General features: G+C 38.8%; 1 protein-coding gene across 1 annotated transcript in view; it reads right to left on the minus strand.

Annotated features, from left to right (window-relative positions):
* Positions 1-23,083, minus strand: part of lhfpl7 (LHFPL tetraspan subfamily member 7) — a 132,727-nt gene that overhangs the window by 78,352 nt on the left and 31,292 nt on the right. Inside the window, exon 2 of the mRNA XM_028032402.1 lies at positions 11,503-11,641. Within this exon, the coding sequence (XP_027888203.1) occupies positions 11,503-11,641 (139 nt within the window). The remainder of the gene's footprint in view (positions 1-11,502; positions 11,642-23,083) is intronic.

The raw sequence follows: 23,083 nt of genomic DNA on the forward strand, positions 1-23,083 counted from the left end.
AAGTTTAGAATATGCTTAAAACATCTGATTACTGTCAAAGTATTTCAACTTTTCTTGTTCAAAAGGTTGAAAAACAAACCAACAAAACACAGAGTTGTTTATTTTGGTGACTATAACATACCAAAACGCATCTAATCTTTAAAACGGAGGTATCGAACCTAGCTGTCATTTCTGTGGACCTATATGCCCTAAATAACTATGATTGAATTGGAATGTATGTAATTGGCTTTAATTTGAATTTATTTTTAGTCTGAATTGACTGTATATTTCTGTGTATTCACACAATCTGTTTAGTGAAGTACCTTGAGATGGAACAAAGAAACTGAATTAAATTAAATCAAAGTGGGTCTGATACAACAACAGTTGAGGAAAAATTGATAACTGAACTTTTAAACAGCAATGCTAACCATCAGACATGTTATGGCAACAACTAAAGCTGCTTTTAACTCATTACAACAAACAGATATGACATTATAACATCGTCTGCATAGCTAAAAATTATCCTACGTTATTTCACTCCATTTAGTTATAAAAAAAAAAGCTTAGCAATGTGCAACAGAACTCATGAAAGCTAACTTTTTGTTGTGAATCATTTGCTTATTATTTGTTAGATTTTAGTTCTTTACCATCTTTATACAACACTGGATATACTATGTTGTAACATCTTTAGTTCCTGTGGTGAAACAAGGGAAGCTGCTTGAAGTGCAGAATCTGGCTTCCACCTCATCATCTTAGCTGCAAGTTGCAGAATGAAAAATAAAAAAAAAAGCAGAAAGCCCTTCAGAGGTGAAGGACTCATGTAATATGCATAGCCACCAGCTCTTTGAGTGTGTTTGCCTGTGTGTGTCACTGTGTGATTGTGTTTATTTGCTGGAACTTATGTGGCAGAATGACGGAGGAGCGGGAAGAAAAGGGAGACGGCAGAGGAATAAGAAACAGACACTCATGATTTTTGGACCCCGCAACGTCTCTCCTTTATCTGATCGAGGCGAGAGGACCGTAGACGTCCGTCAGGGATAAACCACAGAAGGGAGAAAGACTCCCTTTCTTATCTTTCTGGTTCATCTTACATATTTTCTACTGTTAGCATATCATTTGTATATTGCTATTGTGAAACAGTTCAGAAGGGTGTAACAGGAAAAAGAGACACTTTACTTTTTTGTCACTTTACCGCCACAAAGTTTGTAATGGACCAACATTAAACAGTGCTTAGCTTTAAATAAAGGTCTAACAAATGGGATGTCCAGCCTCCTTTACTCGGTTCAAGGTGCTACCACTTAGCTTTCAGAAGTTGCCTAATAAAAGCAAACTGGTGTTTAATTTACTCTCAATATAAATCCAGCTGCTCTGTGAAGGACTCTGAGGTTTGTTAGAGAAGATTAGAGAAAAAGCATCGTCATGGAGACCAGGAAACACAGCAGACAGGTCAGGGAGAAAGTAGCAGTAAACTTTAAAGCAGGGTTGGGCGAACTAAGCATCCATCCAGTCCATCAGCCAAAAACAGAAACCGCAAACCTGCCAAGACATGACCATCCACCTAAACTAACGTTTATGGAAAACTAACAAGAAGGAAATTGTTGCTTAAAGAAAGCAGTAAAAAGTGAAACACGCAATTATGGTTTTAGCACACCATTGCTAACGACTGCAACGACTTGCAACTAAATTTTCCAGATGCTTCTGCTTCGCTTTCTTCATCACATTGTCCACATTGTGTTTAATCGCAACTATAAAACATCAAGTTGTAACGATTTAGGGCAGTGACAACCTAATCAACAGCTAAAAGATGTCAGGTGCCATTAAATGTAACCCCATCTATATGAAATCTTTGCAATTATGACAGAGTGGTCTAAAGGGGGAATAGCTAAAATATGTGAATACCTGAGACCTCCTCTAAAAAACACGTATAACTTACTTTAGCTCACACACCAAATATACCTTAATGTCCATTAGTAAGTGAATCGGAAACCATCTACCGCAAAAGACGATATCTACAGTTTTTGTTATTTCCACTGTTGGCGGTTCAGCCAATCAGAACCGAGGAAAATACATGACACTTCTGGATTGGCTGCTTTGCAAATCCCAGCCAATAGCATATCAAGTAGCATTGTATGAATGTGTTTCAGTTTCCTAAGCTGGGTTTTCTTTTGAATACTTAGAAATGCTCTGTGAAAAAGTATATTCATCTGCTGAATCCAATTCAAAATGTACAGAAAACCTTTGAAAAATGATGTTGAGCCACTTTAGAAAGAAGAATGGAGTAAAACCTCAGGGTCTAGATGAACAAGGCAGCTGCAAAGATTTCCAACACATGTTGTACTAAAAGTCTTTAATTACTGTTTTAAAAAGATAATAAACCCTGGAACATATTAAAGTACGCACTCATTTTTAATGAGGACGTTAAAGATGAATTAAAAACCTGTTAATCTCTGAAAATTGCCTTTACAAAGAGCCTATAAGAGACCTTTCCAAGAAAACCGATGAACTGGATAGGACGATAGCTCAGTCCTAATTACACCCTGGCTCTAATTGACTGCTGAACCAATTAATGTGGTTTTTGTGGGTAATGTATCAGCGAGCGAGCGGAGCCAGGCGCTGCTGTAATCATAATTACAGTAGACAACAGATCAGACCAATGTGGGATCCCACAAAAATGAACCAACACACACGCCAGCTTTGATTCATAAGCACGCATTAGACCTAGTTTATCCATTTGTGTACATTTGCATTTATGACAAATGCAAAAAAAAAAGAGAGAGAGAAAAAATATGAATCAAACATGTTTTTATTTTTCTAAATGCTTTGTCAAATTAGAAAACGAAGCAACCGTGTAGCGCTTCACCGGTAAATATTAATCATTTCAGATTAAATCTGCCCTGCTTGAGTAATTAAAGAAACGTGAGATCACAAATGCAAAGCGGGCTGACTGTGTGTGTGTGTGTGTGTGTGTGTGTGTGTGTGTGTGTGTGTGTGTGTGTGCGCACGAAGGAGTTACTGGTGACCAATCACATTATTGTCAGCAGTAGGAGAAAAAACAACTCTGATTATACGAAAAGAGACATTCACACGTATCCACACACTGACAAAACACATATCCGAGGCTAATGTCCGGTGTCAGTCCCCTGCGTGTCGCAGGTGACGGTGGGGTCACTGGGTCACATCTAAACTGGGTCACACAAACAAACAGAGAGCAAATCCGGATGTGTAAAAGCTTAATTGACCGCTCTGCCTTTCATTGACTGCAGATCAGGGAGATTTAAAGGTGAGTGTGAAGTATTCACAGCAAAAAAGACAAAAAAGTATATTTGAGAGTTGTGTGAGAAGCCTCCGGCGAACCCACTGATGAAACGGAATGAAATATCAGCGATTGACAGAAGAAAAAAAACAAACAACAAGAGATCAGAGGTTCTGATTGTGATGAAGACGAGCGAACGGGGAGAACGTTAAGGTTGAAGCTGGAAAAGTTTGGAGGAAAACGAAAAACATGTCAGAGAACGGGTCATGGATTTAATCCACACGCTTTTCTACAAACAGCATAATAGATGAGGAGGAAGCAGGCTGGAGGGCAGAACAGAAATCTTCTGCACTGACAACTCCAAAAGAACCGAGCTTGACCTGCAGACGCTTCCAACACAATAAACCAGGAGATCCAGGAGGGATAGCAGGGATAACTAGGAATTAGAAAAGAAATAATTACTATCATTGAAATCATGATTTAATACTCAGTGAACAGTGAGTCAACTTTGAGTCTTTATAGATTAATCTTCTCTTAAAATATGTGTATTTACTTAAACGTAGGATATTAAAAAGCAAATTAACAAATAAACTAAAGGTGACCTGTTATGCTTTCTTGAACAGGTTATGATAGATACAGTATATGGCCTATACAAAACAAGCTCATCTATCTATATGCACAAAACCATCGATAACCAAACACTTGGACAGCATTCGATCTTATCTGGTCAATAATCTTAATTGCCATAATTGCAAACCTGAGTTGACAAATCCCACACTGAACAAAGATTATTTAGTTCATCTTTTAAGATTAACGAAATCTTTATTCTATGTATAAAAATAGGCCTGTCATGATAACAAATTCTGCTGAGCGATTAATTGTCTCAAAAAATTATTGCGATAAACGATAATATTGTTTGAAGATCTTTTTACACTGATTTAATGGAAATGACGTAATAATGCATGTGATTTCCTGCCAAAGATACACTTTATTTTCAAAAGAACACTAAACACTGGGACTGATAAACAAAATAAACAAAAACAAAAATAAAATGGATTCTCAGTCTCCATTTACAAAAAAATTTACTTGAATAAAAACTAAACAACATAAAGTAAAAGTGGAAATAAATACTGCATTCAACCAAGAGTGCAGATTATGAAGTCTGTATACTATGTTGCCCTTCAGTAATAATTAGATTTAAATAGAGAAGATGGGCACATCGACTACCTGATGCAATAATTCACACTACACGATTTTTTGCTCCTATTTTTCCCCTTACGACCATCTTAGATCGTTGGTCTTTCTAAGATGGTCGCTTGCGATTTTGTAACCAATCATCCTGTAGTGCAGTGGTCCCCAACCCCCGGTACCGGTCCGTGGGCCAATTGGTACCGGCCCGCACAAGAAATAATTACATACTTCTGTTTTACGTATTGAGTCTGGAGGATCTTTTATTTTGAAAATCCTTTAACCGGATTCTGCCGGTTACGTCTTGAGCGTCAACATTGAGCCCACAAGCAGCAGAATGATTTAGAAACAGCAGCAACAGCATCGGTGTCGGTGTGCGCCCGGTTTGTTCACAAATACGTCTATGAAAATTATAAGCGATTATCCCTGATTGCTTTTAAGCTCAGCTAATTAATCTTGGCTCCTCTCCCAGATTCCAACAAATCATCGGTGTTGAAACGCTGTTAGTGGTGACGATGTTCTTAAAAATCTAATTCCCATACAACATGGGACAGACCTGGGCTTGTATTAAAACGCTTTATGACTCATGAAGCTTTTCAATGTCAAAACAGAAAGTATTGTGAGTCATTTTATCTTATTACACTAAAGACAGTTTCAGTTGAGTAAAACAATTCAGAGCGACTGCCTGGGAAGACACCTTTTCTATTTATTAGGGATGGACCTCTATGAAAATCTGGGCCAGTGTGGATATCCAACATTAATATTGCCGTTTCGCCGATATTTACCGATATTGTGAGGATTTTATATATTTCACTATCTGTTCAACACCTTGAAAAAAATGGCCTAACCGAGGACTTCACCACTTCTTCACTTAAACATAACTATTGCTGTCACACGACCAAACGCCTCCATTCTGCCACTCAACCTACAGAACAAATGAAATAAATAAGTCTTGGTTGTTAATATTTACCCAGTTAGTTGTAGTTTCAATACCAATATGTTACACAATGACCATCATTAGCTGATACCGATGTTAGTGTCAATATATCGTGCATTCCTAATCTCTATTGAACCCTTTATGTCCTAAATTTCAAATCTCCGCCTGGATATTTTTGCTTATTTTAATTGCACGCAGTTCTTTAAATATCCTGTGAGTAAATATATTTGCCCATTTATCCGTAACAACAGGAACTTTCAATATCTAGCAAGTTTCTTTCACAATTTACCATCTATTAAAAGAGCGTCCCTCAGATTAGTTTCACTTCCTGCTACGGCGGGAATGAAATTACTGTACTTACTCGATATTGGCTGAAAAGCGCAACGTCTCCCCTTTCAGAAACCATTGGAATTTTTCAGATAGCGCAAAGTGTGGCAGGATTACGGTACTGCAAATTTGGCTGGATCGTCGCGCTACGATCGGTCTGGAAGGGTTAAACACTTCATGATAACGCTCAACAGTGAAGCTAAAAACAATTTCGATGCACTTTATTACAGTTCATAAAGAGAAAATGGAGTTGGGTAAAATCATAGTTGACAGGTGAAGCCTAATAAAAATGAAAAGTCAGTGTTAAGTTTCCAATAAGTCTGTTTCTACTATTAATAAAAGTTCTCCTTTATTTAAAGAACTTTCAGAATACTAACTGTGATACAAGGGACGCTCCAATTGTCTTTTTCTCCAACAGAGATGAAAGAGAAACTCTCCAAGTGCAAATTAATTGTCAGAGGAGCAGATTCTGTTAATAGAGTCTGCCTCACTAATCCAGCCTGATATGGAAAATGTGTTCAGTTGTATCAGAGAGATGACTGACATGCTGTACAGGTACCACATGAGCTCCGGCGGCGACAGCAGCCCCCGTGTAACTCAGCAAGTGCTTTGATCAAAGCAACTTCCTATTTGCATCGCCGTGCTTCGTAGGACATCTGCATAGCAGCTTTGCCCAAGGGAGCGCTGACACAGCAGGCAGGGCTTCCTCGGCATCAGCACAATGAAACTTAATGTGGGAGTTTGTACAGGCAGAACAGAGAACACAAACCATCTCGCCTTCCTTTCCCAAGGAGGTAAAAACGCAGGGGTCCTCGACGATGACGAAGATAAAAACAAGAAATCTCGCTCAGCCAGATGTTGGTCCACATGACGACCTCTCTTTCCAGGGTCCTCTTTCATTCGCTCTGCTGCGACTGCAGAATTCGATGACTGGAAGGCAATTTCAGCCAACGTGTCAAACCCAGTAAAGCCATGTAATATCTGTACTTAACAGCGGAGTAGTGATTTTCACCACCGAGTATCACACGATGGAAATAGGTCCTGAGCCTGCTGGAGAATTATGGAAATTAAAACAGGGGGATAAAACCAAGAAGAGCATTTTTTATTCACAAATTATAAATCAGCACAGTCATAAATGTGAAAAAGTAAACGAATTCCTAAAAAAGAATCTAACTTTTAGGACAATGTTATTGCTCTGAAAATCATTACTTTGCACAATATTAGCATGAATTGTTCTTTTCCTTGATGATTTCATATCTTACAAAGTGAAAAATAAAGATAAAATATCTGACTTGCATGTCAATGGCGTACAGATACAACATTATATAAATAACTTTCCAGCAGATACAATGCTTCACACCTAAGCTAGGCTGCCATTGATGTATGGGACGTGACAAAATATTCTCTGATTCACTCACTTCTGCATGGCAAATGCTTAAAGTGGCTACAACGGGAGGGCAGTCCAACCTTTTTTTCCTAAATAATTCAGCTCATAACTATTTGACCGCTCACTCACAGCCTATGTACAAGACACTAAACATTTACTGTTTTACACTCATGAAGTAGATACAGCAACATGGCAGCAAGAGTAATGTTAACACCATTACTCCAAATACACATGCAATATGCAAAATAGGCTTTATAAAGATCGGATGCTTTATAAATGTGAAAAGATTTTATGTTTGACTAAATGAACTTGTATCATGTTTACAATCATGTTAGATCCACCAAAATACATGGCAAGATAAGAAAGAGTGCAGCAGCTTTATGTAGCCACATGCTATCACATGACAGAGTAAAATAAAAAAGAAACAGCAACAATGAAAAGTGAAAGCTCTTTTTCTTCCTGTTACCTGCTGACCTAAACGGAAAGACGTAAAACGTGTTACTGCCCTGACTGCTGCAACAACACACACAGTGGAATATACAGTGGTTAGTAGCAAGAACACAAATTGTTATGTTTTTACAAAGCAAAAGGTTGTTTGCCAATGCACACTAAAGCATTTAGCTTAGTATAAGACATTTCCAAGAATGTACAATAATAAAAACAGCAGAAAACATTTCCAAAGATTCAAAGCATTCAGTCGGTCCAATTCATCACAACAAATATTTTTAAATCAGTTCTTTATTCTAACATGGTGAAATATTTTCTCCTGACCAGAAGTGTTAACCGTTTTCTCAGGAATTAAAAGTCAGCGAGTGTTGCTAGTTAGAGCACTGCGATGTTAGTCGCGGTTTCTCATTTAAGTCTCTAGTGCCATTTCTTTCCTTTCATCTCTCTGAGCAATAATGAACCACAAGCTGCTGCTGCTCCTACTTTAATGGAGCTACACAACACATTCTCGACTGCATGAATATGGAGGGGGAAAAGGAAACGGTGCTTCATGTTTTTTTTACAGAATAAAAGAAACAAGCCTGCGGGGAAATTCTTTTCAAGTCCTCAGCTCATGAATCTCCCAAAGAAATATTTCAACAACAGTATATTTTTGGAGCCGGGAAACTATGTACTCACCTGCAGTCAGATCAATAAAGAGGAGGAAACCCAAGGCATTTAAATAGAACCTTTACAATGCTCAATGCAAAATCATAATCTAAATGTTCCTGTTATGGTAATTCGGCTATAACCCTGCAGAAAAACAGCTGAGATTAGGCTTGTGTGAGCACTCAGTGCTTGTACACTCAGCCGAGTGTGTCATGTATTCAGCCCAGAACAGATAACTGTTCTCCCAGAATCTGCCCGAGCGCAGCAGCATGATGGACCGGAAAAGCTGTGCTCAGCTACTTCTGCATCTAACTGGCTCAGTGGGTGTTACCAAGACTAATTTAAACAAAGTTTCTGTGCTCGGGACTTCTTCACTGCATTGTAAATAAAATCTGTTCAACGTGTTTTAGGAGAAAAGCAAAACAAACAAAAATAAAAACGCAGCCTCCAGCCAATGTGAAGGGCCCTGACCATCGAAAAGCAGAGATCAGTAAAATATGCATGATGGGGGGAGAAAAAGCTTCTTGCCATAAGACACAGAAGCGTGGGTTTACTTTGGCTCGGCGCATGAAACATTGATGGTGGCAGCATTCATTAGGTGGTGCAGCAGCTCAACCGCTGGATGGAGTTTATGTCTAATTTTGGACTGCACCCAAGAGACCTGAGCTCTCAGAAATAAGGGAGCTGGGCTGTTTTACTTTGAAAGAAATGTGTTTCGCATGCAGCACTGCATATGGGTTTTTATCTATATGGGAGCATATATGCAGCCCACTATGCACAACTTTAAAACTGAAGGGCTTTTTGGGTTCTTAAAACCCACAAAAGTGTTACAAACTCATTAATATGACTGAGCCATAGCTTAAAATCTAGGTGACAAACCTAGAAATCTCCATAACGACAAGAAATGAGAGCTCTGCACTAAGAAGATGATGGTGTATTGTAATAAATATCAAGATATTATATGTATTTATATGCAAGTATGTCAGCTGACCAAATAGTTACTCAACCTGCACAATGTTTTGTGAATATACAGTAAAGGCAAAATCAGTTGGACGATATATTCTTTCAGAAATGATTGCGATATAATATTGTTGTTTTAAAACCATTTTAACAAACTGAGGCTTTATATGGTATAATAATGCAAGTACAGCCTCCCAAAGTTCAATAAACTTTCATTTCTAAAGAGCATTAAACACTGTGACTGAAAGACATTTTAAGTATCCAAAATAAAAAAACAAAACAACAAGTCTGTAAGCAAAATTGCCCTTCAAAAAAAAGGACTGGTTGAGATGCATGTGCCTTTTGTCAACTGGTTTTGGTAGAAAGAGAGAGAGACACGAGAAAAACAATCATGCAAATGGAAGTTATCGAGCTCGTTTTAATTTATCATGCGATTAATTGATTTATTGCTTATTGTGACAGGGTTAAATGCCGTCAATATATACCAAGTATTGTGAGCTCACACTCAATCCAATGTAATGTAATAGCTTCACCCGGGATGCTGAATGTCTCAGAGGCAGCTTGAATCACAGATGATAAGATGAAGAGGGAGGAAAATTTAGATTTGTTTTCTTTTTTGCAGCAAATATAATTGCAGTATTAACAAAAATATCATGTTTTTAGATCAATCAACCCAAAACTCATTGAATTCTGTGATGTTTTGAGTCGTACATCATTTTAGTAGAGAAGATAGAACTGACACAGAAAGTGAAAATGTAGTTTTTGACATTTTTAGTAAGAAAAAATGTAATGTTTGATACACAAACGAGTGTAACAGCACGACTACAGAGCTCAACCAGGTCCGACCCTCAAAAAAAAAAAAACACAAATAATGTGACTCTTCAAAACAAGAGGACTTGTAAAGTTTTGAAGTAGAAACAGAAGTGAAAATAGCTACTCTGTATCTCCACAGGTGGGATGAGGAGAAATCCTTCCCCGACCCCCTGAACTCTGGCAACGGAGAAAACGCTCCTTCAAAGACAAACAAAGAGCGCACATCTTTTAATTTCTCATCAACCTTCACCCCCCACAGGTGAGAAGCACAATGTACACTCAGTCATAAGCAGACAGACATCTCCTCTGCCTGTCAAAGACCTGCTGTAATGAACACGAGGATAAAAAAAAATGCGAGATTTAGAAGAAAAGCTGACAAGCAGTTCGTTTCTCCCAATCTGCCGGAAAAACACACACACCTCAGCAGAAGTCCCGCTGATGATACACACACTACAAAGAAAACCATTGTTTTTAATCTCCTTGTTACAGTTTATCAGCTCACTTTGATAGCACTCTCTCAACACACACACACACACACACACACAGCCGCAGAGCTGGGAAAACAAACACTCTTCTGATCTGCCCTCCTCAAGAGGGCTTTGCCGGCTCTCTGTTAACCCTCCGCCTATCTAGACAAGAGTCGACCTGGAAATGGAACAAAAGCCCGGATCCTCGCTCCAAGTCAGATCGGGACTACACACACACACGCAGAAAAAGACTCAGTTTCCTTGCTTTGCCACCGATATGTTCCCATTTTTCCAAAGCCGCATTGATCTGATTGTGGCGTGTGCCTGTGAGCAACGAGCCTGTCGTCAAACCATTAACCGGAGGCTGCAAGAGCTCCACTCCTGTCAATAAGGATTTAACCTCGCCAATGAATTCAGACGCTAATCATGCCGAGGAAAATGCCTCATGCTGAGACTCCAATTACCTGCTCGATACTCGCAAGGACAGAGGTTATGTAAACAGGAGTGGGGGCGGGGTAAAAAGAAAAAAGAAAAGAAACAATTATTGGTGCTTCTAATTAACACAGAGGCGGTAGGTGAGACAGGTGACTCAGCTCTTAGAGGAGAAAATCGATGAAAACTATACCAAACCCTACGCACAAACACTTTTTGTGTTGTTTTTCTTATAGCTCAACGCCTGAAGAGACCGTGCTACTTCGCTGTTAGGAGTGAAAATGTCGGCCTGAAAAGTCACATGTAGCCGTGAACAAATGACCTGTGTTAAGGAAGGGTAATTGTCTTTATACAGCAGCCTCTAAATCTCCCCGCGCCCTCCTCTGACTGGCTCGCCCATGTCATGCAGACTCTGGTTGCCTAGCAGCAGATGTCCTCGACTCCATTCTTTTGTTGTATTTTGACTGAAACAAAAGTCAGCTCTTTTTTATATATATATTTTTAATTTAATCGCTCTGGTAACAGACAGCACTATCGGCGATTGTCAGAAAACATTCATTCTAAAACAAACATGGAGTTGAAACATTTGTCATCATCACCTGGGGACCAGAACCGAGTCGTTTATTTCAGCAGAGGGTGGGAATATGTGTGTGTCTTTGCTTACCTGATGCCATCTGCATGTATCCGGCCAGGGTGCAGATCCTCCGCTCGCAGCCTCCGCCGGGCAGGAAGATGGTGATGATGGCCAGCAGGGAGCTGACCGCCAGCAGGGCGCAGCCTCCTGAACACAGCACCGCGCTGGTCTGAGGGACACAACGAGACGACTTCATGTCAGAGAGAGGAAATCCCACCACATGTTTACCTGTTTCCCTACTGGAATATACTTACAGGGCCTCACACTGCAAAAACAGAAAGTCTTTAAAAGCATTTTTATCTAGTTTCTAGTACACTTGAAATAAGATAAAACAAACTTACAAGTAAGTTTTCAGCAAAGTACGTGGGTTTGTTTTAAGTTAGTAATTCCTTAATTTCAGTAAAAATATATCAGTTCCACTGGAGGATTAATAACTAGCACTTTTTCACCAATATAAAGGAATTATTTACTTAAAACAAACCTTCATATCTTGCCAAAAGGTTAGTTTCAAGTTAAGTTTTGTGTAATTTAAAGTGTACTAAGATATTTGCTCTAGAAACTAGACAAATATTTTGGTAAGATTTTTTTTTTTTGGCAGTGCATCGAAGTATTCACACACCTTTATTCACATCGCAACTGCAAACATTGACGTACTGAAACTCGATGATGTTGACAGACCGACAAAAGAGTCCAGTGACCTTTCACCTCAGTCTCAAGTTGTTTACAGCCTCCAACAGGCTTCATCCTTCTCCCTACCAACCCTGACCAGCTTCCCTGTTTGTCCAGAGTACAAAAGCATCCTCACAGCATGATCCTGCCACCACCGTGTTTTACAGTTGGTGCATTCAGGGTAAACACAGACAGAGTCTCTCACCAGCAGCTGTGAACCCCTGGTCTCCTAGCTGCTTCTCAATTTAGGATAACTCAATTATTTAGTTGTATTAACAAAGGGAGCTGGATTTTACTGAGTCTAATCAAATAAACAAACATTGAAACATCACACCTCTATTTTATGTCCTATTCCATACATTTTACAATAACGCACTACTTTGTGTTAATTTACCACATCAAATCCTCGTAAAATACAATACAGTTTGTGACAGTTTGTGCATGACAAGATATTAAAAGTTCAAGCGCTCTGAATACTTTTTCCCTTGCTGTTAAAGGCTTACAGTTCCACACACACCACAGCCAAAATATGTTTAGTTTTTAATTTTGTCAGATCATGCAACGTCACAGTCAGTCCTCCTTCCAGCAGTTAGTCTCTTTATCTCAGCTGGAAATCAGCCCTGAAACACCAAAGGAGAGCTGCCTGTTCCTGTTCATTGCACTTTCGCTTAATCACACACAAACACACACACGCATGCCAGAAGTTTAAGTACCAATTGGATACACATATTCCAGATTTATTTATTTAAAAGTTTCCCGTAAGCCACAGTTTTAGACTTACAGTGCCTTGCCTTGTCCTCAATGAAGCAGAATGTATTAATAAAACTATTAAACTGTTAAAACAGGGGTCTGAAATTCCAGGCCTCGAGGGCCGCAGTCCTGCAGTTTTTAGATGTGCCACAGGTACAAAACACTGAAATGAAATGGCTTAATCACCTCCTCCTTGTGTAGATCAGTTCTCCAGAGCCTTAATGACCTAATTATTCTGTTCAGGTGTGGTGCAGCAGAGGCACATCTAAAAGTTGCAGGACTGTGGCCCTCGAGGACTGGAGCTTGAGACCCCTGTGTTAAAATATCATTGCCTTCCTTTGTAATCAATAAGTACTTCTTAAAATTAAATAATTTTCAACATCTTTTCACATTGATGTAATTTGATTTGACTGAAAAAAATAAGATTTAAGCACACAGCATTATCTATTTATGGGGCCCTCTGAAGTCTTTATTGCTACAGTGAGCCTTGAGTTCGACATGTCGCATATAGTATTATTTTCCTTCCACTTCAAAACTCTGCTCTACTTTGCGTTGGTCCAAGAACTAATTTAAATAAAATGAAGCTTGTGGGTGTTCAAGACTTTTATTTCTATGCTTTTTGGGTCAGTATTTAATCGTATTGTTTCCTTTTTTCTGTCTGATTTCAAGCACTCGTCCATCTCAAAGGAGTATCCACAAAGGTTAAAAGACACCGATGTCGGACGGTGCTGCGGTGGCGCAGGAGTTGAACACAACCCACATAGTCCTCGACGTGGCCGTCGCAGGTTCAATTCCCGGTTTGGTGACCTTTGCCGCATGTCTTCCCTCTCTCTCTTTACCTACTTTCCTGTCTTAGCAGTTTGAAATACAGGCCACTGGAGCCAAAAAAAACCTTAAAAAAATAATAATTTTCATAACATTGTATGAAAACAGGTGATTAGCAAAGCAACACTGGTGGGGGAGATTGGAGGGAAATGTCTAACATGCACAGGGGAATAACAGGCCTAAAACACGAGTCATTACGTGTGTCTGTGATCTGACTGACGTGAACGAAGGGAGGGGAGGGAAGCTGAGCGATTTCCTCGGCTGACAGATTTAATTAGCTTGCTCTGGGTGGCTGGGAGAAAGACGGAAATATGAAAATAAAGAACTGGTGGGATGCTGGCAGCAACGATGATGATTACGTTTTTGACCTTCATTTGTTACAGGTTGATAAATAGGTGCGTTCATCATCCCAAACACGTAAGCAGAGCGCTTACCCGCGTTGCACAGGAGCTCACTGACAGCGAGGAGCTGAGTGCCTTGCCCTGGGGCACCTTGACCGGAACAATTAGTAAGAGAGGACAGCAAGCGGAAAGAGAGATACTCAGCAAGTCGTTTTATTGCATATCATTTCGAGAACCAATAAAGGTTTAATTTAATTTATATTTTATGCCTTCATTACAAAGCCCGGTGATTACGTCTTGTTCCTCCAGCAGCAGGTTTTCTTTGTGCTTCCTGAGAACACGGATAAAACACACGCAGATATGAGACGAACTTCTCTGTTCAGCCAAGCCCATTTGGAAAATTAGCTGAACAGAGAGACCCTTCACAGAAATGACGCTGAACAAGTTTGAAAAGTTTTGTGAGAACATCCAAACAACATGCTGGATTGTGATTTTAAAGGGAACATGGTGACATACGGGGTTTTTAGAAGCTTTATGCAGAGCAGAGTGTACCTGTCAAGCATCAGTTCAGACTCAGATACATAATAGGAGGTTGTTACCGTCAAACACAGGCTAGGATTTCCTGAAAGTTGATTTCAGAAACTGAAATACTCTACTATCAACTAAGTTCTGACAATAAAGTTTGAGAACATATACAGTACCTATAAAAAGTATTCAACACCTCGGATGTTTTTCCCTTTTTATTGCTTTTGCAAATCAACCACAATCAATAAAATGAAAGTGAACAATCATCTTTAAAAAGATGTCTGATCCTTTTGATGCTTTACATCTAAAATAATTTATAGAACTAGCTATTTTGTTTGTTTAAATAAAATAATTTTTTAAAAATGGCACTGCCAAGAATTTTATTTTTTTGCATTTTTAGAAAGGAGTATATTCTGTAAGGTCTGCAAATGAGAATTTTGGCTTAATGGTCAAAAGTTTGGACTCCACTGCTTTACAGCCGCTAAATCTTAAAAAATATTGTCACAATTCTCAGTAATAAAAGTGAACAGACCTTAATGTAGGTAATTTATTGCCCATAAAAGAAAAATAAGAGTCATTTTCTTGCTGTGAAGATGAATGATATTATTAAAACATTTTTTTTTTAAATTGTGGAAACAAATTTTTAAAGATGTAAATATCAAACGTTTTTGGGAGATTTTCAAATTCCAGATTTTAAAAAATGTTTAGTCAAAAACTTTTCTATAAAATTCTATTTCCCCTTGAAGATCAACAACATAATATAAAAAAAGCATTAAAAATCATTATTTATTTAAACAGGGGCCAGAGGAAACATCAAACCACAGAAGCAGTTTGTGTAAAACAGTTTTACTAATATTTTAAATCAAAGACAAAATGATTATGGAGTTTAGCATCGTGGATTAGCCGTTAGCATGCCTAGCATGATTAAAATAGATTTTTCCATGTGTATTCCAAGAAAATTTGGATCATTATCTGAAAACTAAGAAGTCTAAATATCTCCCAACAGCGGATGAACACTAAAACGGATAAAACAGATAAAACAGATACATTTTGCTGTAAAAAGCCTTAATGTTGTTCACATCTCTCACACTCGGCGCTAATGAACAACAAACATGATGTTGTAAGTGCAGTTCCTTTTAAATAAACACTGTCGTTTTTCATCTCTGTGCTTCCTCTTGACTTAAACAGCACATTGAAACTAGCTAACTTTGAGCCTTCTTCACCCAGTAACTTCATATAAATTTAATGTAGGGTTTGCAGCTGTTCACATTTGTGGTTTTGTGAGAATGCAGTGTAGAAAAGTCACAAATGATGTCTGTTTATATGCTGCCAGAAGCAATACTGACTGTGACAGAGAACTGGAAACAAACCTCCTTTAGCAATCAGCGCTATCGTCTCTCTCCCCAAAAACAGGAAGTCAAGTTATTTAAGAAGTAAATACTAAACATAACTACCTTAAGACGGTATTCTAAACACCGTCCAGCTATTTTTATCGTGTTTGTACGTTTGACAACAGGAAGACAAAGTAGAGGCACGTAAAGATGGAGATTAGCCATAAATCTCTGAGGTTTTGTTCTGTCTTGCTAAAATGATATTCATGTATGCAGAAGAATGTCTCCTTTCTCTCCACTGCTTGATCTTTGCATGCCTTGTGGGCTCAAAGAGTACAGCTACCTCCACCCTGCTGTTCGCAATTCGCAGTAACACATTAGAGGCACATCATGTCTCATAGAGCAGAGCAAAGGTTGAGAGAGGAAGACAGTCATCCTTCATTATATAAGGTGCAACTTATCGAAAAAAGTGATGTAGTTGGCTGAATTGAGTTTGAGTGCAACTCTTAGCACAAAAACACAGCATTTTAAACAGTTCTGGACATTTTTAGATGAATATAAATATGTTGTTTGTTTATCTTCTCCATTTTTCACCCACTTCATTATCTACTCCCAGTAACAGATTTATACACTTGACATTTTCCGTGCCATTTAAACACAACCCAAGACTAATAAAGACCATCAGAGCACAACGCACAGCTACTTTAACAAAAACAACACACACAAAAAAAAACAGCAAGAATTTTAATTAATAAGGCCCCAATCCATCAATTTCCAAAACTGTGACTGAGTGTGATTGGGCGGATAAGGCGGGGGGAAATCCAGATAATCATAACGACTTCAACTTTATCAGACCAGACAGCAGCATTTAGGAGCCCCTTTCTCTCCCCCCCTCAGATGCACTTGTTGTTCTGAGCGCAAGTTAATTTAGTAGAAAATGGGCTCCTAACAGCAGTGGTCTTTTTCTAAATAGATTGTAATTATGTGTGAATAACTGGCTGAGCCACTGCAACGGCCAGAGCAAAAGAGAAGAGTGGAGAAACGGGGGAAATCCAGCATGTCTTCTTTTCTTTCACTTACTCTGAAAACGTACATTGGAAATCAGACCTCTGAGAGTAACTTAAAGTACCTGTCATTTATGACCTTGTAATAATTTACAAAGCCAGATTCGTAGAATAAATATAGCCAAATTACTTATCATTCACTGGATTGGTGAAGGTTTATTTCATTGCAAGGTTGTGATTAACAGTCTAAGAAGATAACTGCTGCATGCTCAGCTGTTCAGTGGAGAGTTTATCATTAAGCGAATGAGGAGACGGTAAACAAAATGAGAAAGCGCTTATTCATTTCATCTAATATGATAATGGAAGAGATGTAAAGCAAATTTATAGATTGTAATATGATTCTAAGCTGCATCATAGAAGCAGTTATTTCAAGCTGTTCAAACTTCTTTAGATAGAGATTCAGTCAAATACATGCTATTGTTTTTTATCACCATTATTGTACCTGAGCTAGTCGGTACTGTAAAACATGTAAAGGACATCAAAACGGAGAGCGGTGTTTTTAATTTGGTGTCATTAATTGCAACTGAGGCGTCTGCTGAGTCTCCGACAACAAAAACAACAAAAAGAAATAAAGAATAACTTTAAAATGTTGAATCTGAAAGACACCACTTTACATGTTTACCCAATAAATTTACTATTTGTTATTAAACCCATTTTAATACCAAGTTCCTGTTTATCCCATTGGGCCGACCAAAACAGCTTCACAAGTTAACAACACAAACAGTAGATTGATGGACCAAAGTCTCAAACCGATGTGATTTCCAGAATCATCTGAGCAGAAAACTCAAAATGTTCACACTTGATTCAAAGTGACTGAATTCCTGTTGTGTTTAAGAGACGTGTATAAAAGCTTTATTTATATGATGGCGAGAATGGACTGGATGTCGGAACGTTTTATTCGAACATTTTAGTAGGCCTCTGTGAGCCATTATTCCACAGGCGGTGCTAAAAAATAGCAGGGGTGTGACGATACATCCAGCTCAGAGAGATACGCAATATTGGGTTCATGAGACGAGGTTTTCACAACATGTATGGGAAAACTTACAGCCCACATTTCTCATTTTCCCAAGAACAAAATCCATTTCAGATTCCAGTCTTACTATTTCAGATCTTTAACTAGACAGTCAAATGCAGTCCAGAGCTAAAAAATTAGAGAGATTTAATTAAAGCTGTTGGCAGCTAGCTGTTTTCGGTTGTGCACAGTATGCTCATTGTTCTTACAAATTAAGATTTAATGATTTCAGGAAAAAGTAATTGTAATACTTTTGCAAAAACTTGATGACAATACTGATTAGTCTAGTCACATTTTCTTTCTTTCCTTTTATCACAATTTTTCTATTAGCTTTAGCATCCTGGCCACAAATATAAATCGTGGCTGAGCATCAAGGTCAGTGTAAAGCCCATCCAGTCGGCCAAATACATTACTGGCATGAATGAATCAATACATACAATTCTACCGACTATTACTAAGCAGTGCTTTGCAATATTGTGATGATGACTGTGATTCTCTATATGGTGAAGCTCGAAAGAGGTGTACGGAGCCCCGTGCTGGAAGAGTGACTAAGGGTCACTGCGTGTAACGGAAACCCTGTAAATTCTAGACACTAACAGGTACCGTAGAATTGCACAAAAATCCATGAGGGACGGCGGAGTCCCTGCTCGAAATTCCATGAAAGAGGTGTACAAAGCCTTGTGCCAGAAGTCCATTAAAATGCTGTCTACATTGTTTTAAACTGTGTGATTGTGAGCGTGAGTGGGAATAAAATAACAACAGGTATTTTGTTCCATATAACACAGTAGGAGTGTAACAGGTAAACCTTCTATGGATGCAAACTCGACTGAAAACCCACCTGTTTAGGATTGTATTTGAAATGTAATCAATTATAAATTTATTGATGGAACCTGAATTAATGTCGTGTTTTGATTGTTGATTCTATGTTGCTTTGTGTTTCTGTGTTTGATATGATGTAAAGCACTTTGAAATGCCTTGCTGCTGAAATGTGCTATACAAATAAAATTTGATTGATTGATTGACTGATTACAAATCATTGACTTAATTTATGTGGCAGTGGGTATCCAAACCACTGCCACATAAATGACTTAAAAGTTTGGAGGATTCTTTAATGATTTCATAACTGAGACAACAGTTTTTATTACTCAACAAACTGGAGCGAGTCAATAACTTCTTCCTTTGTTACTTCAGAATAAGAGTCCCCAATATCGATATTTCTCTATGTAGTGTCAAGCTTCTTGGTTACAGACCAACAAGATTAATACTACATAGTGGTCTGCCCAGTCAAATGGATTTTTACTCTTATATTCATAGAGTAAATTCACTTTCTATAGAGAGATGATAGTTCTTTATGTTTAGATTCTGAATATGGTGGGCGTTCCAAACGCATTTGCATGTATGGAAATTAAAAAAAGTTGATTAACTTGCTGAACTCTGTAGATCAGTTCAGCTGTGTAAACATGGTGTAGTATTCCCAATTTAATATGACCAATATCAAGTCTGTACAATTAAATCCATCAGAGTTTGTTGTTAAAATGCTTCTGGAAGTTACGTCAGAAATACCTCACAGTCAGGTCTACGAGATTTTTACATTTTTAATGACTTTTTCAGTGCAATAAACCCCTTAAAACAGATTTTTTTTTTCCAGGCACGATAATAGTAACTACAGATCCAACAGGATGTGAATGCTTCAGATCTTGTGTATAAAACGTCCATTCGGCTGCTTTGAGCAATAAAGGGACACTCTGAAAGGGATTGTTTGATTTCCAATTACACTAAGGAAGTCAGGGATTACATTGTACAGGCCAATGAAATTTCATTGTCTCCTCAATTGGGAGTTACAAGATGGAGATAGCAAGGCATGTCTCATTAAACACACTTTCCCCCTGTACGCCTGGCCCGAAAGACTAAATGCTCCGGCACTCGGCTGTGGAAAATGGTTTCTGCTTTTTCCAAAGTGCCAGGTGGAGAGAGGAGAGCTTTAATGCTCAGCGCCAGCCCTTCACTGTAACTCCTCCACTTTACAATTGAACGACTCGCCTTTTATGGGGGACAAGAGGTGAAACGAGAGCCCTGCAGATCCGCTGATAAGCAGACGTGATGAGTTTGCCATATTGCCGGACGGCTGTTTTTGTGCGTGCGTGTGTGTGTGTGTGTGTGTGTGTGTGTGTGTGAAAGAGAGCGAGCAGAAGGGTGGGACGGACCTGTGGCAAACATGTTCAGGTATGACATCTGCACCCGGCTGCTGTCTCTCCCTCTGCGCACTCGCCTCGGCAACCCACATCACTCATCAGCATTCAGAAGCGCGAGATCTTAAAAGTAACCCGCCTTCACACATTCTGCCCGCAGGAGCCCATTAGGACCACAGTGCTACTTCCCAGAACATTTCTTCTCCAGCCATAACACACACACAAGGAAATCAGTCAAGATTTCATCAGACTGCCAATTTTATCTGTACTTTTCTCCACTTTATCCCAATGTTATGTAACTTTATCCAACCCTTTCACTCAAAGCGCTAATACATGAAAGCGAGACCGCTCAGGTCTCTAAATTAATGACCTGAATTATGCATCATCATCCTCATTGATCTTCGTGGGGAGGTGACTGGGAGACGGAGCCTCATTTGGAGAAGTGCGGGTACGTGTGTGATGGCCCTTTGAATGGCTGACGGAGCCGTGTGTGTACGGGCTGAATGCGAGATGGAGAGGAGACAAATGAGAGGAGCGGAGAGCAGATTTATCACCTGACAAGTGGATGGAGTGTCCATTTATGCCTCAGGGACAGGCTGCAGATAGGAATTGACATTCAGGAGCACTTAGTAGGACATTGCCACACTTGCTCAACGAGCCACCCCTAATGTTAGCATGCAAACACATGTACGCGCTGGAAGGATTTCTTTTATGTATGTATGCTTGTGTGAGTCTGATAGAAAATGTCGACCTAGAAGCATTTTTGCTCATGTTGAACATCATTTTTAGTAGTTTAAATTTAGCCTGTTATCTTCCTGCTTTATGCTAGCTATCGGAGAGCTTAAACAGTCGTTACAATCTCGGAAACATAATTGATACGTTGAGCATTAAAGGATTACTGCATTTCTCAGCTTGTCATTCAGTGTGTTCATTCAACCAAGAAGGGTAGGAAGGTCAAGAGGTCAACAAACCCGAGTTCTTCAGCCTGTAACATTTATCACAAAAGTAACAAAGAAAATTATGGTTTTTCATCACAGTAACTCGGAGGTGAGGCAGCATAATAGCCGCTCAAAGAGTGAGTTGATATTCGTCAGATTTAAATACAGAGGCATTGAGATATTGGCTGTTGACCAGAAAATGTATTATTTTTGGTGGGTGGCCAGCAAAAAAACTATGATGCAAAAAATATGATCATTTTTAGGTAAGTGAACAACTCTTTTAAGTGGCTTTGATGAGTTATGGATATAAAAAAAAAAACATGAAGTCCTCAACAACTTTGTGTACGCACTGGAAGGATTTCATAAAATTTTGATTTCATTGTATATTGTTTAGGACAAGTTTTTATTAGTCCCTATAATTCCTGATTGTGGAATTATAGTTTGAGTTTGTTGGCTCCCCAAGCCAAACAAAACCAAAACGTTAAATCAGAAGTCAAAGAAGGTTCACACTTCACTTCACTGTTGGTGCAAAACGTCCCAGGATAGTGACTTCTTTTCATATCAAATGAAGTTGAAAATGCACAAAATGAAGAGGCAACATTCTCAGCATAAAGCTGTAGTGTTTACAAGTTTTTTTAACGACTACTCTCAGTGTGAAGGAAGACTCAAAGCTAACAACTTTCAGTATGAGTGAGGTGTTTAAACGTAAAGCCAGCAGCAGCCCTAAATATGTAAAAAGCTATTAAAAAGAGGACTATTCTCTAATGAGGAATGTTTGCTGTGCATTAAAGCTTTTAAACAGGGTGAGACTTCAGTAGTTGACTGGAAGGCTTGGCACTTTTCTGCAACGAGCTTTGAACTTCTGTCTGTAAATGAGCTTTCTGGATTTGAAAATATTGCCAGCCAACCTCGAGGTGGGGCTGACTGCAAAGCAAAGTCTGGAGTTAGTGACGCAAACCACGGTAACATCAATGATGATAAACACAGCTAAAAAAAAAAAATGTTCCTAATATAAATAATTGTCTGTCAGGCTAGAAATATATCATACACATTTTGAATTCTGTTCCCAATAGTTATGACAAAGAAATCAGCTAAATTATGTGTTAAAGTTTTAGATATAATTGCCATGGTGTGTTGAAGTGGACACAGGTGCAGAGAGGCAGTGGTAGCAAGAGGAGATGAAAGTTAAATAAAGAGGATAAACAAAAACCTTACAAAAAATCACAGGGAACCAGGAAACAAACAGCCAGCAGAGTGAACAGGGAAGCAATGGGATTAAACAGGAGGAACCAGCAAGGAGTGACTGAGAATGACTTATTTATATACTGGGGAGCTTGACGACTTCAACAAGGAACAGATGGCTGGTTAGAGACGGGTTGCAAGTGAGAGGGGAGAGAAAGAAAATGGTACAGAGGACAAACTGGGTAACTAGGGGAATAAATCTAGCATTAACAAATAACAACACATAAGGAGTATAATAAAACTAAAGTAACTAAAGGACTGAACTAAGGTGAAACAGAAACAAAGCTGATCTAATCAAAGAATAGAAACTAAGAAACTATAAGAAAATATAAGCAAACCCAAACCCTAATTCCCCCCCCCCCCCCCCCAGCGTATGTGCAACAAATAAATATTCAAAATTACGTTTCTACTTATTAAAAGTTAGACAAGCTGTTTGCGCGTTCTTACACGAGTAAGTTCACTGATTGCAAGCATGAACTTTGAGATTTCCACTCCACTCTGAGCTGAAGCAGCATCCGGCTGGAACTTTGCAAAACTTTGCGTCAGACTCCACTTGATTTTCTAATTGCGCATGGCAGCTTTAAAGTCCAGATGCAGTGCTCTAGAGATGTGAGGAATTTTATCAAAGCATAACACTGAAATTAATAATTAACAATTCAGTGCTTAAATAATGCAAAACATGTGCTCCGGGGGGCTGATTTATGAGTTTCTGCACCATTTTTCTG

This window comes from Xiphophorus couchianus, chromosome 11 (genome assembly GCF_001444195.1).
Source record: "Xiphophorus couchianus chromosome 11, X_couchianus-1.0, whole genome shotgun sequence".
Classification (NCBI taxonomy): domain Eukaryota; kingdom Metazoa; phylum Chordata; class Actinopteri; order Cyprinodontiformes; family Poeciliidae; genus Xiphophorus; species Xiphophorus couchianus.